The 15229-nt window shown below is 36.5% G+C and overlaps 1 protein-coding gene across 2 annotated transcripts in view; it reads right to left on the bottom strand.

Moving 5' to 3' along the window:
* The window catches only part of dgkg (diacylglycerol kinase, gamma), a 103371-nt gene that overhangs the window by 47503 nt on the left and 40639 nt on the right, over window positions 1–15229 (bottom strand). For both annotated transcript variants that reach the window (XM_079881130.1, XM_079881129.1), the window contains 7 exons: window positions 15125–15223; window positions 13710–13817; window positions 13542–13615; window positions 11606–11680; window positions 7528–7613; window positions 4037–4126; window positions 459–619 (listed from right to left, as the gene is read on the bottom strand). In XM_079881130.1, the coding sequence (XP_079737256.1) occupies window positions 459–619; window positions 4037–4126; window positions 7528–7613; window positions 11606–11680; window positions 13542–13615; window positions 13710–13817; window positions 15125–15223 (693 nt within the window). The remainder of the gene's footprint in view (window positions 1–458; window positions 620–4036; window positions 4127–7527; window positions 7614–11605; window positions 11681–13541; window positions 13616–13709; window positions 13818–15124; window positions 15224–15229) is intronic.

Here is a 15229-nt window from a genome sequence, read left to right on the forward strand (position 1 = left end):
ACATTTAACTGCTCTGTTAATAAATGCTTGATGATAGCAACAACATGGGATATAACATTTGAACAGAAGAGGGTTGCTAAGCAACTGTGTGTGAGAAGGAGAATTCTGTCCAATGATACACGAGTCACAGGCATGAAACTGCTTCAGACGCAGTAAATCACATCAGCAAAGTTTGAGCATGTTGTCGTTCCTCTGACAACGATAATTAATTCTAATGCTACATGAGAAAACAACGTTTAATTAATCACAAATTACTTTTAGCCTCAGGCTTTGGTAAAAAATACACACTCATAATAGGGAGTAAGAGATTTTGACTGATGAATGAGTGTGGTTAGAAAGACAGGAGGAGGTTTCTGTAAAACATCTGATATAACAGCACTTTCAGGAGGTCTGATACTATAATGTTGAGTCTCTTTGAGCTGCAAGCATTTGTGAAAAAAACTGTAGTAAATTCTCACCACTCCGATGGAAAAGTAGTTGTTCACTATGCTGTAGGGTACAGGATCTCCCTTCTCCTCCTTATCATCAGGGACAATGTCGATGTTCCAGCGGTCAAGCATCAACTCGGTGCTGTGCTCAATATCCCTGAGGAACTTACCCAGACTGCCTCCTTCATAGCCTGTCAATCACAACACAGACACTGTGTGAACCTACATAACACAAAGGGTTAATTATAAAGACTTGAATTAGCCACACTAGAGCTGGACGATTAATCGTTAAAAGATCGTGATCTCGATTATAGCTAAATGACAATGATTCTCCTATGTCTATTAAACCTTTGACGAAATCACACCGGAACATTGGAATCTGTGTTCGCACTGCCACTGATCCAGAGAGAGAGCAGTTGTCGTGTACAGGTATTAAACCACTTTGCAAACAGTCTTTTCAACCACACAGTATCATTATTTCCGTGTTACAAATATTCATATTATCACAGAAGAACTGGGATAAAAGTTTATAGTTCGGTTATGAACACTGATGTCTACGGAAGTGATCAAAATAGACTAAATCACCTTTTAAAAGTAAAGCCAAATCGTTTTATGTCGTTACGCCAGCAGTGGCGACAAGTGATTGTTACAGAAAATGTTTTTGTCATTGAATCATTCATTCGAGAGATTTGTTTAAAAACACGACTCATCCAGTTATGAAACAAGTGAAGTCTTTTTGAGTGAGTCATTGAATCATTCACTCAACCCCGATTTAAAAAAAATCATTCAAATTAATTAAACATTTTTAAATTGACTGCAGCAATTATCACTTTGTCAGAACCTCTAGTAAATTACGTCATTTTGTTTACTTGTCTATTCAGAATTGTGGGAGAATCATGACATGAAGAAATGTACAAAAGCTCCTTTTTCTCTATGAACAAGAGTGTGCAAGAGTCCATGCATAGAAAAGAAGAATAAAACAAGCACGATTCAACTTTTGTTCAACTCATGACAATGAAAGACAATTCCAAGGTTAACATAGCTTAATTAAAAAACTCAACACAGCAAGATCAGATGATTAAACTTGCCAAAGTAACACAATGTTGTGAAAGTATAAAGCTATCTCTATCTCTCTATCTCAGATAGACCAGAAGTCATTCTCCAAACAGTTAATGGGCCCATTTGACTTCCATAGTATTTTTTTTCCCATCAAATGTTTGATTACCCATATTCTTCAAAACATCTTCTTTTGTGTTTAGCAGAAGAAAGAAATTTATACAGGTTTGGAAAAACTTTTTTTTTGGGTGAACCATCCCTTTAAATTGAGTCCATTTCACAAACAAACTGATCGTATGACTTAAGAAGATTTGGAATATGAGTCGTATCGACCACTTTTCTTATACATTTATGGTGCTTTAGGTCAGTATTGAAGGTACATTCATTGTAATTGCATGCAAAAAGAGCAACTAATACATTCTAATTTTGTTGAGAAATTAGAACAACATGAGGATGAGTAAATAATTTTTTTGTTTTTTGTTTTTGTAAGTATCTATTATAATCACCAAGGGTTTGGACACCATGACCTGAGAAGATTTTTTCAGTGCATGGCAACCCTTCAAACTGACATGAAGGGATCCTTTGAGAGGATATCTGAGGTGAATGAACTGCAATTACTTCCCAATTGTAATGGGAAGGATACAGAGGCTTCTTGTTACATCATAATCATAGAGGTGCCATCTCTTAATGAGGCCATCATGCTGTGAGTCATGTGGGGATATTGACTCACAACTGGCAACCCAAGGAGCAAAATATAACATGTGTGAAGACACCAGGTGCTCACTCTGCCTTTCTGGACCAGACATGCAGACACTTCCAGTCGTACGTTACACGAACATACGCTCACATGGCACCTCTTCACTGACTACAGGTGATACACCTTTCAAAGTCAATCAACTCACATGGAGAGAAAAAACAGCATACCAGCCAAATGAATTTAAGAATACACTCATGCAAAACCTTACCCGCTGGAACAAACCGCACACATGCACACACAGGAAACATTGATACGAGGCCAATTAATTCAGCAGCCTCTACAAGGCCATCCACACCTGTCTTACAAGCAGACGCAGGCTCACTGATGCATATCATTCCATCATAACCTTCTGAATAAACCCAAATATCGAAACAAGAACACACATATGCAATCACACGGGAATGTATTAGTGCAGGCAAGTGATTGTAAAGTCTATATACTGTATACTCAAAGCACAGTTTATTTATCTCTTGTTAGAAATGACTAACTAAATTCATTTTTAAACAATTCTTAACAGTATTGTAATCTTTAACTAAAATTAAATTGATAAATGTTTTTCGGTAACTGAAACTGAAATAAAATGAAACATAAATATTAATATTATTAAATACTATTAATTTTAAGTAGTAAAATTCTTAAAACTAAATCTGAAATAAAAATAAAGCTAAACAGAAATATTATAAAAACTTATAATAAAAATGACAAAATACATAAAACTAAAACTGAAATTAAAATGAAAACGGAAAAAATTCAAAATATTAATAAACAATATAATAGTACATACTTCTAAAATAGCACAGCCTCTTTAAGGGATAGTTTGTGCAAAAATAAAAATCCTGCTATTTATTATTTATTCAACCTCATGTTCCAAACCTTCTTGTGGATTCTATGGAAAAAATAATGTATTGGATACTACAATGAGAACTACAATGAATGAGGAATGTTCAAAAGTTTTCAAGCTTCATAAAAACAAAAACAAAACAAAAAAGCAGCATAAAACCAAGTCTATATTCTTAGTCTATATTCTTATATTCTATACGCTATATTCTTAATCTTCAGAATCCATATGACAGCTTTATGAGATGAACAGAGCAATATGAGTCAGTATTCACTGATAATGTTGACATCCACCATCTTCTAGAGAGCTCATGAAGTAATGATGTCCGTTTTGTAAACAAATGTTTTTTTCGGGTTGGATCTTTTTAATGAATCAATTTATTAGATTGACAAAACTGGCCTGAATGAGTTGTTTTTAAATCTCACTAACACACTGGTCTGTTAGTAGTACAGATTCAAAAGACTTGGATAATAGCACACAGGCTATTTTTGTGGCGTCAGCACATTATTCAAAAGTTCTTCTTTTGTGCTGATAAATGATGACAGAATTTTGATCTTTGGTTGAACTATCCCTTTAAGTGTACACTCAACTGGCTTAACTAACTGGGCAAGTGCTTGTCGCGGTCATCTATGTGATGAAGATCACAGAATGAAAATCCTGAAAGCAAGTGTGGTCTCAACAAATCCTGCTTTCTCATTCATGTGACTGGAGCATTCAACAAACTATGATTAAGTTTGATTATTACAGTCTGACCTTCTGTTCAGGGTTGAGTGTGGAAATGTTTAAAAGTTTTTAAATCCTTTTGAAGGGTTTATACAGGATTGCATCTAGATTCAAAGAATTCAAAGCCTAATCTCAACTCGAGTGGTTCTGTGAAGGAAAGCCCTTTAAGTTTTATTTCAAAGGCCTTAAGTAATTCCCTCCAACTGCTGGTGGAGTCTCTAGTTTTTTCCTCACCTCCACCCCAGCGCAGGCAGCGAGCGAGGTCATTCCCAGTCCCCAGCGGCAGGATCGCAACAGGAGGATGCCGAGCAAAATTGGCCTTATCTGTTGAGAAACAAAGAGAGCTATTAAAGCTTCTGCATTTTTAACTAGTACATAAAATATGTAGCCTAGAAATCTAGACGCACCCTAGCGGCAGCAAAATTTATTTTGCAGCCAGGGTAGTCTAGCAACTCTCCGTTGACTTTCGGAGCTGTAAAACCTAAATTGGGTCAGGCCAATCACGTCGCGTATAGAGTAGGCGGGGCGGGCTTAACATAATGACGACAGAGTTGCAACGGTTCCCTGCTACTTGAAAACAAAGAATGGCTGCTGCTGCTGGCGAACAGTCTTTCGAAACGGCTTTGGCCGCGACTCTGGAGGACTTGGAGTTAAGTTTTTCTTTGAGAAAAGAGCAAAGAACGGCACTTAAGTCATTCTTAAAAAAGGAAGATGTGTTCGTAGTTTTGCCGGCCAGATTCAAAAGTTGAAAGCTCAGCTGTTGGGAAAACGCACTGGTTGGTTGAAGCGCTGTCCTATTGCGTGCAGAGGGAATTTGAAAGACAGCCGTTAATCCCGCCCCTCGGATTGAGTCGTGTCTATGGTGAGTTGCCAGACCTAACATCTTGATTTAGGTCTGGCTTGCCAGGCTATAAAATATGATTATATTTAATGAATTTGCACGTATATGTACACTACCACTCAAAATTGATGTTTTTGGATTCTAAGGTGAATAGAAAGTTCAAAAGATCTGCATTTATTGAAAATAGAAATCTTTTGTAACATTATAAATGCCTTTGCTGTCACTTTTGATCAATTTAATGCATCCTTGCTGAATAAAAGTAGCCTATTTGTTTTTTTAATGACTAAAAATCTTACTGACTCATTTTGACTAGTAGGCTAAATTACATTAATTTGGAAATATATGTTATTATTGTCCAGGCTTTAAAAATTACACTCTTTTTTAAAGAATATGTAACACAATTCGATTAAATTATGATTCAGAGGGTAACAATTTGATTATAAAATGATTCCAGAGGCATCACGATGCATCTTTTCCTCAAATTCTTTCTTTAATAATAATTACTATATTATGCACCACTAAAGAGAACTAAATTCGGGATTGCAGGCAGCTTTCTGTGCGCTCGCTTCAGGTGTGTGTCAGTCAGCGGGAGTAACGCATTGAAATCTTTTCATAACTGTTTAACATCAAGCACGCCCTGCACTTTATTTTCACACTCATGCATGTTCTGTTCATAAAAACCGAAACATCAGATGCAAGTGCTTTATTTATATATAATGAGAGTAGCCTACTTTACAATAAAACAGTGCATTTATATGTATTATAGGCCTATTTAAAAAAAAATATATTCTTTTATTTTTATGCATCGATGCAGAATCGTTCACATCAGCATTGCAATGCATCGTAAAAACAATTACTGGTATATTCCACAGCTCTAGCAACAGGGCCTAGATAAAGACATGCACTAACATTGAAGTTAGGTATACAGCACTGGATAATGTCTTCTTCATTCATAAATGTGTATCATTCCCATGTAATATCCTTACAATAATTCACACATTAGATTTGTTTGTTTCTCTTGTTATGGGACACACAGAACAGTGTGTGCTATCCGCAGAAGAGAGTCAATGATGAACTGTATCTTTCTGTCCTCACGCTGATGGTCCCTGTGTGGCTCATTGCTTTGTGCAAAGGGACCGCGGGGACGTTGTTTTTGATGCTGGTCCGTATGGCGCGATGTACTGCCTAACCGCAGGGGCTCTCTGAGTAATCGTCAGCAGCAGACATTTTATAATACCAGTCAAACTCGTGTGGGTGAACAACAAGCAAGGACTGATCGCAGAGCGGCTCTCATTCAAAAGCTGCTCCTAAATCATCACTTTAGGGCAGTTAGAAGGACAAACTCCCACGTGTGTTCCTGTCAGCCTCAATTTGCCAGCCTAAAGATTCTCTAAGGCGATGAAGAGCACATCGCTTCTGATCTGAGTTCAGGTTTCAGTACCATCAGCCAATTGCAATTTCAAGCCAAAGGTTTGGAGACCAAGCTGATTCTAAATCAGCACTTAGCGGCGATATCTACCACCGCCCACACAAGGTTCCTCTCCAGCACTCATCCATTAACATCAATACGGCTGTTAGGAGGGGGAAAGACAGGCCATTATATCTCCACTGTTATCCTGCATTCACTCATATGAAAGAGGTCACAGATGAGTCAATGCTCTTCCTAGAAACAATGATTTGTCTTTCTGATCTTTCTGATGGTTAAACGTCATGATTATGTGTGCCTTAAATAAGAGCCAGTCTTGTGTCTAGTACCGCATGGAAGGACGTCCTAATGTTCAAATGTTTGTAGCTGAATTGGTCGACATGCTTTATTGATATCCTAGGGGAAATGCAGATGCAATATAGCAGCAAATTTAAAGTGCAATCAAGAAGTCACCTTTATTTATAAAGTGCTTTATACAATACAGATTGTTTTAAAACAGCAATAAACAAGGAAATAACAGAATCAATGGTGCAAACTTCCTCAAATACAATTAAAATTCTGCTGTAAAGCAGCTCCAAAAAGACAGTGGTTCATCAATTAAAGTGCAACAACCTTCTTTGTATTGACTGAGAAATTCACTTTTATTTGTCAGCAAAAGTTTTTCGTGCATGTTCATGGTAATCCGGTTTGAAATGTTGACTACAAACACAGACATTTTTCAGGTTTGCTGTTGCGGTGTTCTCTCCGTATTTTACGATTCTTTGCAGCATTTAGCCACTGCGATGAATACTTCACTGGAAATTTCACTTTGAATTCTTGCACATGGGAACAATACAAGTCGACACCATTATGACTAAAAGTTTGCTAAGAAGTATTTCCTACTAAAACAAGGCGGTATTTGACTCTGGTCAAGCATAAACATAGCAGACTGGTGGGACTGGCCTCGGTCGGCAACATGCCTGGTGCATTATGGGTGTTGAACCTATTTGGCAAAAGGAAAGACAACAGCCTTTTTTCTCTGCTTTTTCTAGTCAGGTAGCACCGATTTAACTTTTTTTTTTTATATTCACATTTCTACTGTACGCAGCCAAGGTTTATTTAAAGCTTATTTATTTAAAGTTTATTTATTTAAAGGTTTATTTATTTTATTCTTTTAAATCCAAACTGCAAGAAAATACATATTCTGTACCTCAAATGAAAGCTTTTCTTTGGTCATATCATCAAACACTAATCTTGAAAGATAAAAATGATATTTAGTAAACCAGAAATCACTTTATTTTCTCTGAAATGCAGCTGAAATGCAGTCGGTGTAAAGTCCCAATGCGAGCCTACTGTTGCAATTTGTACTTCGAATACATGTACAGTGTTACTGCTAATTTAGTCAGATGGTCTATTAAGTCCATGTAACCATGTTAATTATTACAGCTCTGGAAAGCACTGATGATGATGCGTACTCACCAATGCAGTCCAAAATCCACCCCACTGATCCATCGCCTCCACAAGCCAGCACTCGGAAATCAGGCACGTCTCGAAAAAAGTTGAGCCTGGGAGACATAAAAAACAATGAGAATGATCATCATTCCCCAGTGGCTATTCACAGTTTACTGTTCAATGCAATATGTTTGATCTGAAGGATGTTATAGAAGATTTATGTTTTTCCCATTCAGTGTCATGGGAGCAAATCTCAAAAAACAAAAACATCTCTTCCTTTTAATCTCAACTAAAGCCTCTTTTGACTGTGAAGCCAGTCTTACATTTGATCCTAAATTTGCTCACTCTTTATTTGTTTGTGAAGTGACCTTAAGCTGTGAGCAAAGCACTGAATGAATAAAGCTTCTCAATTTCTCACTAGAGACAAAAAATAAATGAAATTCAATTTATGTCACAGATCAGAAACAGAAGACAAACTGCAAAATCAAATATATTAAACATTACACGTTTTGGTCACACATTAGATTAGGGTCCAATTCTCACTATTAATTGACTATTAACTATGACTTTGCCTCAAAAAACTCCTAATTACTAGTTAGTAAGGTGGTTGTTAAGTTTACTTATTGGGTAGGATTAAGAGATGTAGGATATGGTCATGCAGAATAAGGCATTATATGTGCTTTATACAGTAAGTACTAAAAAAAGCCAATTTCATGCTAATAAACAACTAGTTAATAGTGAGAATTGGACCCTAAACTAACATTTTTAATGTATGTACTATTTTAATACATTTTTAAATACAATTTATTTCTGTAATGGAAAAGCTGAATTTTCATCAGTAAATTCCAGTCTTCAGTGTCACAAGATCCTTCAGAAATCATTATGGACCCTTTTCACAGACTATGTTTGCACATTTATCAATATTGCAAATATAGTAAAGGTTTTCATATTTTCATTTTTTTTTTTTTTTTTTTTTAAATGTAAAGCACATTTATAATGCCATACTTTGTGTTATATTACCTTGGCAGTAATGGGGAAAAAAAGTAATTAACGCTGCTGAGAGGGTGTTTCTAATTCAACTGCAAATTTGACATCATTCTCTCTTCTGACTGCTATAATCAATCTATAGATATTTTTTCCCTCTTTTGGAAAGTCGCCAAAATCCTATCACTTATTTTATCTGTAACACTTGACCTCCATCTCTTCACTGAACATTCAGAGGCAAGTTTAATAGAGCAGGACAGAGGCTGAAGAAGACACCACCCTCTGCTGGTCAGAAGCATGTACTGCAGCACAAGGGTGAGTCCAGGACATATCCTGCAAACAGGCACATGTGGGATCTGCTATAGACCTGAGCGTAATACACCAGCAGAGCAGTCACACAACTGTCTGAAATATTAATACTGTGTAACCTCTTTTGATGGGCTCTGACAATGCAGCATGTTTTATGTATGCAGGACAAGAGCGAAACAGACGAGTAAATGTGCCACTACATTTACAATGACAATGCAGTCAATTGGATTCAAGAGGTTCTGTTTTTTTGTACCTTCTCAGGTTTGTTGCTGTAGTGCCATAGAAATGCTCAAACTATGTCAACAACAATGTCCACAACATGGGTGTCCACTGAAGTTCAATGGGCGAGTAACACAAGTGGAACATGACTGTGGTTCTGGACAGGCTTGATCTGGAATCATGTTTCAGCCTGACTAAATGAGCTCTGCTCCAGATAAATTTGTAATGTACCAGTGCCAGTCTGTTTAAAATGGCAATGTTGCTGTTGTAGAGATGGGGGTTGCGTAAACAATTTCTTATCCAATGACATGGCAAAAGACAAGACACTTGAGCAAGCTGTTTTCTATATGCTATAAGAGCGGACTCTTCAGCACAGACAGTTAGCAAAAGTGCACGCTTGTCCTTTTTCATCTCTCAATCTTTTGATATCCACTCAGACCCCTGAGTGTCAATCACAAGTTTGGATATAATGAAATGAGCAAGAGATTGAAAAGAAAGATCAGTGAAGAATATAGCCAATTCAAAGGCGTTTGTTCTGAAACATCTGAAACAAAATAATCAATCTAGAGTGTTATAGTGAAGCTGTACTGATGATACACATTATATTTCCATTTAATTTTGCAGACACATACGTATATCCAGAGCAACACAATCAATTGATCATAAAGGATACAACATTAAATCAATAGTTCACTCAAAAATAAAAGATGTCATCATTTGCTCACACTCGTGTTGTGTATGACTTACTTTCTTCTGTGGAACACAAAAGAAGATATTTTGAAGAATGTTGGTAACCAAACCATTTTGTTGACCATGGAGTTCCATCGTATGGACACATTTTTCAAAATAACTTATTTTGTGTTCCACAGAAGAAAAAAAGTCATAGAGGTTTGGAATGACATGAAGGTGAGTAAATCATGACAGAGGTGAGTAAATATTTATTTGAGTAAGAGATCTCTTTTGCAGCACCATAATACCAAATCTCACAAGTACACTATAATATTAGAAAGGTAAAGTAGAAATGTAAGAGCAGTATAGAATTTTTTTTAGATTTATTTTAAAATAAAGGGCCTTAATCTAAAGGAAATACAAATAAGGGATATGTTTACTACTATTCAAATATAATATAAATGTTTGGACTGCATTTTGGTTGCTAGTTCTCTCTCTTTTTTTTGTATTAAAGAGGGTCTGTTATTACGAACAATGGCAGTCATTAACAAGATTAAAAAAAATCATCAAAAAAGGCTGCCAACCCTTGAACTATATGCTTATGAATTAGCTAAGTGCTTAAGAAAGAGAATTTTATGTATGATCATATGGTTCTCCATGAGTGAAATCATCATTGTCATACAATCTTCAATCCCCTTCTCTCTATTTCTCTCTGAATGGTCTCATGATGAGTAGTGCTACAGTCGTGACTACAGAACATTTCGTGGTGGGAGGGGGATCTAGGACGGAAGGTTAGCCTGCTTTCCCGTGGAACGACCATTGCTTTTGTTCTGTACTTTCTCTCTCTCTCTCTCTCTCTCTCCTTTTTCCTGAAGGAGAATCACTGTTGCACAACCGCAGGGTGCTGAACAGAATGTACTAGTGTGCTTTGAGTGGGTTTAAAGTATGTGTAACTGTGTAAGAGCACAATACAGTGGAAGTCCAAAAAAAACTAAATCTCCTCGATATCTAAATTGTTTCTTCTAGACAGCAAATGGATTAAACGGAAAACAAATAGTCTTCTGATTCTCAGATTTTTCTCTTGAGAAAAAGACTCCACAAGAGATCTGAATGTCTCAAATATGCTCAGATTTGACATTGAAATTCAAGCACTAAAATAATTAAATCTGAAATAAAAATAAATTAAACCTATATAGAAATATACAAAAAGAAAACAAAAAAAATATTAAAAATAAAATCTATTTCAAAATAGCTTTTACTAAAATACTATATAAATACTAAAAATACTATGATCACTCATAAACAATACTAAAATAATACTGCTCTGTATTCTTACAATGGTCTCATTAGCGTTTATTTTTCCTAGGAAATTTGAGGACAACCCAATATACTTAACCTCTGAGTACTAAAATGTTTCTTCGTAAGCAATCTCATCAGTTAGCTAAGATCATTAGAGTATGTGCCAAAATGTTAGAAGTTAGATTACACCACTATGCTACAATTAAAAACTGATTTGGACGACCCTGAGCTGGTCCAAATCAGGCGGAGTGTATGGGCTAAGAGGATTTAGTACAATATATTGTTGCTTAAAGAGGAAGCCTTGATGTGACTGACAGGCTCAGAAGTGCATTTATCACTTAAATGAATATATTTACACAGCAGGGTGTTGTTTGAGTCAAAGTAAATGTCTTGTAGGTCTCTCAAAGTCAGCTTCGCTATGTGAGTGGTTCCTCTCTCAGACTAGTTGATTGCAGGTTAGTAGAAGCAAAAGGATAAGAGCGAGAGGGAGCCATTCCAGAACAAAACAACAGTGAGAATGTCAAACAGTTTTTGAGCAATTCCGTAATGACTAAAAAAAGGTTTTTATTCGCACACATCGCACACGTCTCCATTGAAATTTGATGGTGGCTTTTAGTTGTCTTACCCTGCCATGGGTCCTCCTCGTTCCAGACTGTACACCTGTCTGGGGTTAAGCAGATACTGGAATTTCCGCAGCACCCTGATAAAGACAAACGAGGACACAAAAGCATTAAAAGACACATAAAGGAATGACATTTTTAAACATATAATCACTGTGAACTTTCCATTATGATAAAAGGCTTAACGGGGTAATTCAACCAAAAAAAAAAAAATCTGTCATCATTTACCAACCATTCCAATGTCTTTCCAAACTCAAATGACTTTCTTTCTTTCATCAAACACTAAAGTTGATTTTTTGAAGAATATCCTGGCCACTGTACAAAATCATTGAGTAAGGACTGGTGGTGACAAGCTCCAACAGCACAAAAAAATAATATAAAATATCATAAAAGTTATTATGTATAGAAAATCTTGACATCCAGCCTAGCTCTCTTTGGCACCTTCATGGGAGTTCATGAGAGAATGACAATGTTCGACTCGTTCTTTTCAATGAATCATTGATGTGATTCACACAAAAGGTCTGAATAATCTAAATAATCATGAATTATTATTTTGGAATAAATGTACTCTAAAACACTAACCTGACATTTATACTTTGTTTTAATAAATAGAACATTAATTATTACATGGACCCTAATAATAATCCGATTGTAATTGGAAATAAATGACCTTTGTGTCAAATTCTCCTTCCACTCATCATCTGTGAATGGAGCAGGACAACGTCCTACCAGACCTATATTCAGACTCTCATCCATAGACGCTTTTTTTTGGGTGCGGGAATGGGCATAATTATCCTCGTTTGCCAGTGTACTTAAGTTCCCTTGTTTCTGTTCATTGCTGTTGGGTCTCGTCTATTGTATGGTTTACTGTTCTCCAGGAATTACCTGTGGATTTATTGGAACAACATGAGGGTGAGTAAATGATGACAGAATGTTATATTTTGGTTGAACTAGTCCTTGAAAAGACCCAGATAGACACGCATATGGAGGAATGATATTCTTAAAACGTTCCATTCCATTATGAAAAAAATCAACACAATCCTGGGAATCATTGGAGTCAAGAAAGTCAGAAGCACATAAACACAGATTGCACACTGTTGCAGCAGTGCTCCTCAATAACCTTGAAGTAATAAAATGATTATTGAGGACTCTGCAATGTCCTTCACTTCTAACTGTGTTAGCGACTCTTTCCTTTTAGTATGCAAAGACACAGAGGAAGAGAGAGAGAGAGAGAGAGAGAGAGAGAGAGAGAGAGAGAGAGAGAGAGAGAGAGAGCGAGAGAGAGAGAGAGAAAAAAAAATAAGACGAGCTGCGTCACAAGCTATGCTTTTATGTGGGGTGATAATTTGAGCACTTATCAACACTGAAGACTTCATTTGTTCCCTATGCAAAGAACAAAAGAGTGCAGACAAATGTCAAACCCAACCTATGAGCTTTCAATACGCAGCTCGGGGTGAAAATGGTGGAAAAATACACTCAGTACAGTATGATTCAACGGTGACCACTCTGTTCCTTTGTTAGCATCAAAGAACCACCAAAATGGTCTTTCTTTTTTGGGGCCAGGGCAGTTATCACGTCTTTGTTTGAGCACATGTCTAATAATGGAGGATAATCGGCCAATTAATGGTATTTAAAACTGTGTTGCTATGGTGATGCCAGCACAAAATCCCAAAACTGGTCTCCCGGAGGACGTTGAGTGGGTGGTGAGAGCTGAAACAACACCCACATTCTTCCTCCTTAAACAGCATTACTGTCTCCTGCAAGCTTTGATGGTATTTAGGACACTGCCAGCAAGCAAGAAAAAGAGTGGGACTTTTGTTAAACACGTCTATGCAGATTCGACTGACTTTAAATGGTTAGGCAAACCATTCTCCAACCTTGTACTGCTGTACAGAATATGAAAAATGATGATGCAACAGTTTGAGTTTCAAAGATGTTTACCTCTCACCCTGTCGACCACCACTCTTAGGATTAACCAGCACAAGAAGGGGGTGTGTCCCAGGCAGAGGGGTGATCTTAAAGGCAGAAAGGAGGAAATAAGGTCACAAACACACACACACACGTACAACACAGATTTGAAGTCTCAGAGAGTGTCTGATGCCGGCTCACCTGCAGTGCCTGGCCGTCCCCGGTGAACTTGAAACACTGGGCAGTGTCCTCAGGGCTGGTACTGGGGGATGATTCTCCTTCACCTCTTTTGACAGCACACTGACGGTCCTACAGATACAGAGACATTACAGTCAACGTCAACAAAGAGAGATGGAGAGAAAGACAAATGTAATTTAAGAATCTGTCTCCCTTTATTTTATTTCTTTTTAATTTTAGAAAGAACTGATGTTTTAACATTTCTACAGGTCGTTTTACAAGGTCGTTAGACCAGACATGTTCACAAGTCTCTAATGTCCATGTCAAGTCTCAAGATCTTTCTATGTGCTGCAGGGCTTTTTCTATATGTTTTACAAATAAAATATATTACATACATTACCCCTCAAAGGTTTTTATTTTTATTTTTTTAAAGAAATTCATACTTTATTCATCAAGGATGCATTCAATTCATCAAAAGTAGCAGTAAAGACATGTATAATGTTATGAAAGGTTTCTATTTCAAATAAATGCAGTTTTTACTTTTCATTTCATATAAGAATCCTGACTTAAACTTAAACACCAAATCATCATATTAGACTGATTTCTGAAGGATCATGTGACACTGAAGACTGGAGTAATGATGCTGAAAATTCAGCTTTGCCATCACAGGAATAAATTACATTTTAAAATATATTAAAATAGAAAGCGGTTATTTTAAATTGTAATAATATTCCATAATATTACTGTTTTTACTGTATTTTTGATCAAATAAATGCAGCCGTGGTGAGCATAATAGACTTCTTTCCAAAACATTAAAACAATCTTACTGACCCCACACGTTTGAATGGTAGTGTACTTAAAAAAAATAAAAAAAGATTTCCTTGATTATTGCGTCATACTTGCTGACGAGACATTATATGATATAACTAACGAATCATTTTATCTTGATAACCATTTACTTTTAAAATAAATAGTTTATTTATTAAGTTGAGAAATCTGGGACAGCACACAACAAAAAACACATCCTTTATGCACATTTTTCTAACTGTAAATTCTCAGTCAGTAGGATAATTTGTCTTGTCGTTGTGCACAAGAGACGTCCTTTTGATAAAAAATATTTTTCTTTCATTGTAGATGTAATTACTGGATAAAGTAAACAGCCAATGAGTGTAAGTCGTAATTAAATTCTTTTGTGATATGTGACATATTATCTCTGTGTTAGATCAAAACATTGCTTTTTGTAAAAATATTTGCAAACTACAGTAGCATGCAGGAACTGTATTTGTATTCTCTATACTATAGACTACTCGTTGTTTCCAGTGGGAAAGAGGCCCATGAGGATTTTGTCGAGGACTCCGACCTACCCATAAACAAAATTGTCCCGTGCTTCTTGAATTTTAACATATCATAAATGTGCAGTGGAAAAAAACACAACTCACCAGAACAACAGGGCAGATGTACGAGGGCAGGAGTGTGTGATCTTTTAACGGTCCACCATCACACTCAGGCTTCACATTGGACGCACACTTGTTATGGAGCTGGAA

This window comes from Squalius cephalus (genome assembly GCF_949319135.1).
Source record: "Squalius cephalus genome assembly, chromosome: 9".
In the NCBI taxonomy this organism is placed as follows: Eukaryota; Metazoa; Chordata; class Actinopteri; order Cypriniformes; family Leuciscidae; genus Squalius; species Squalius cephalus.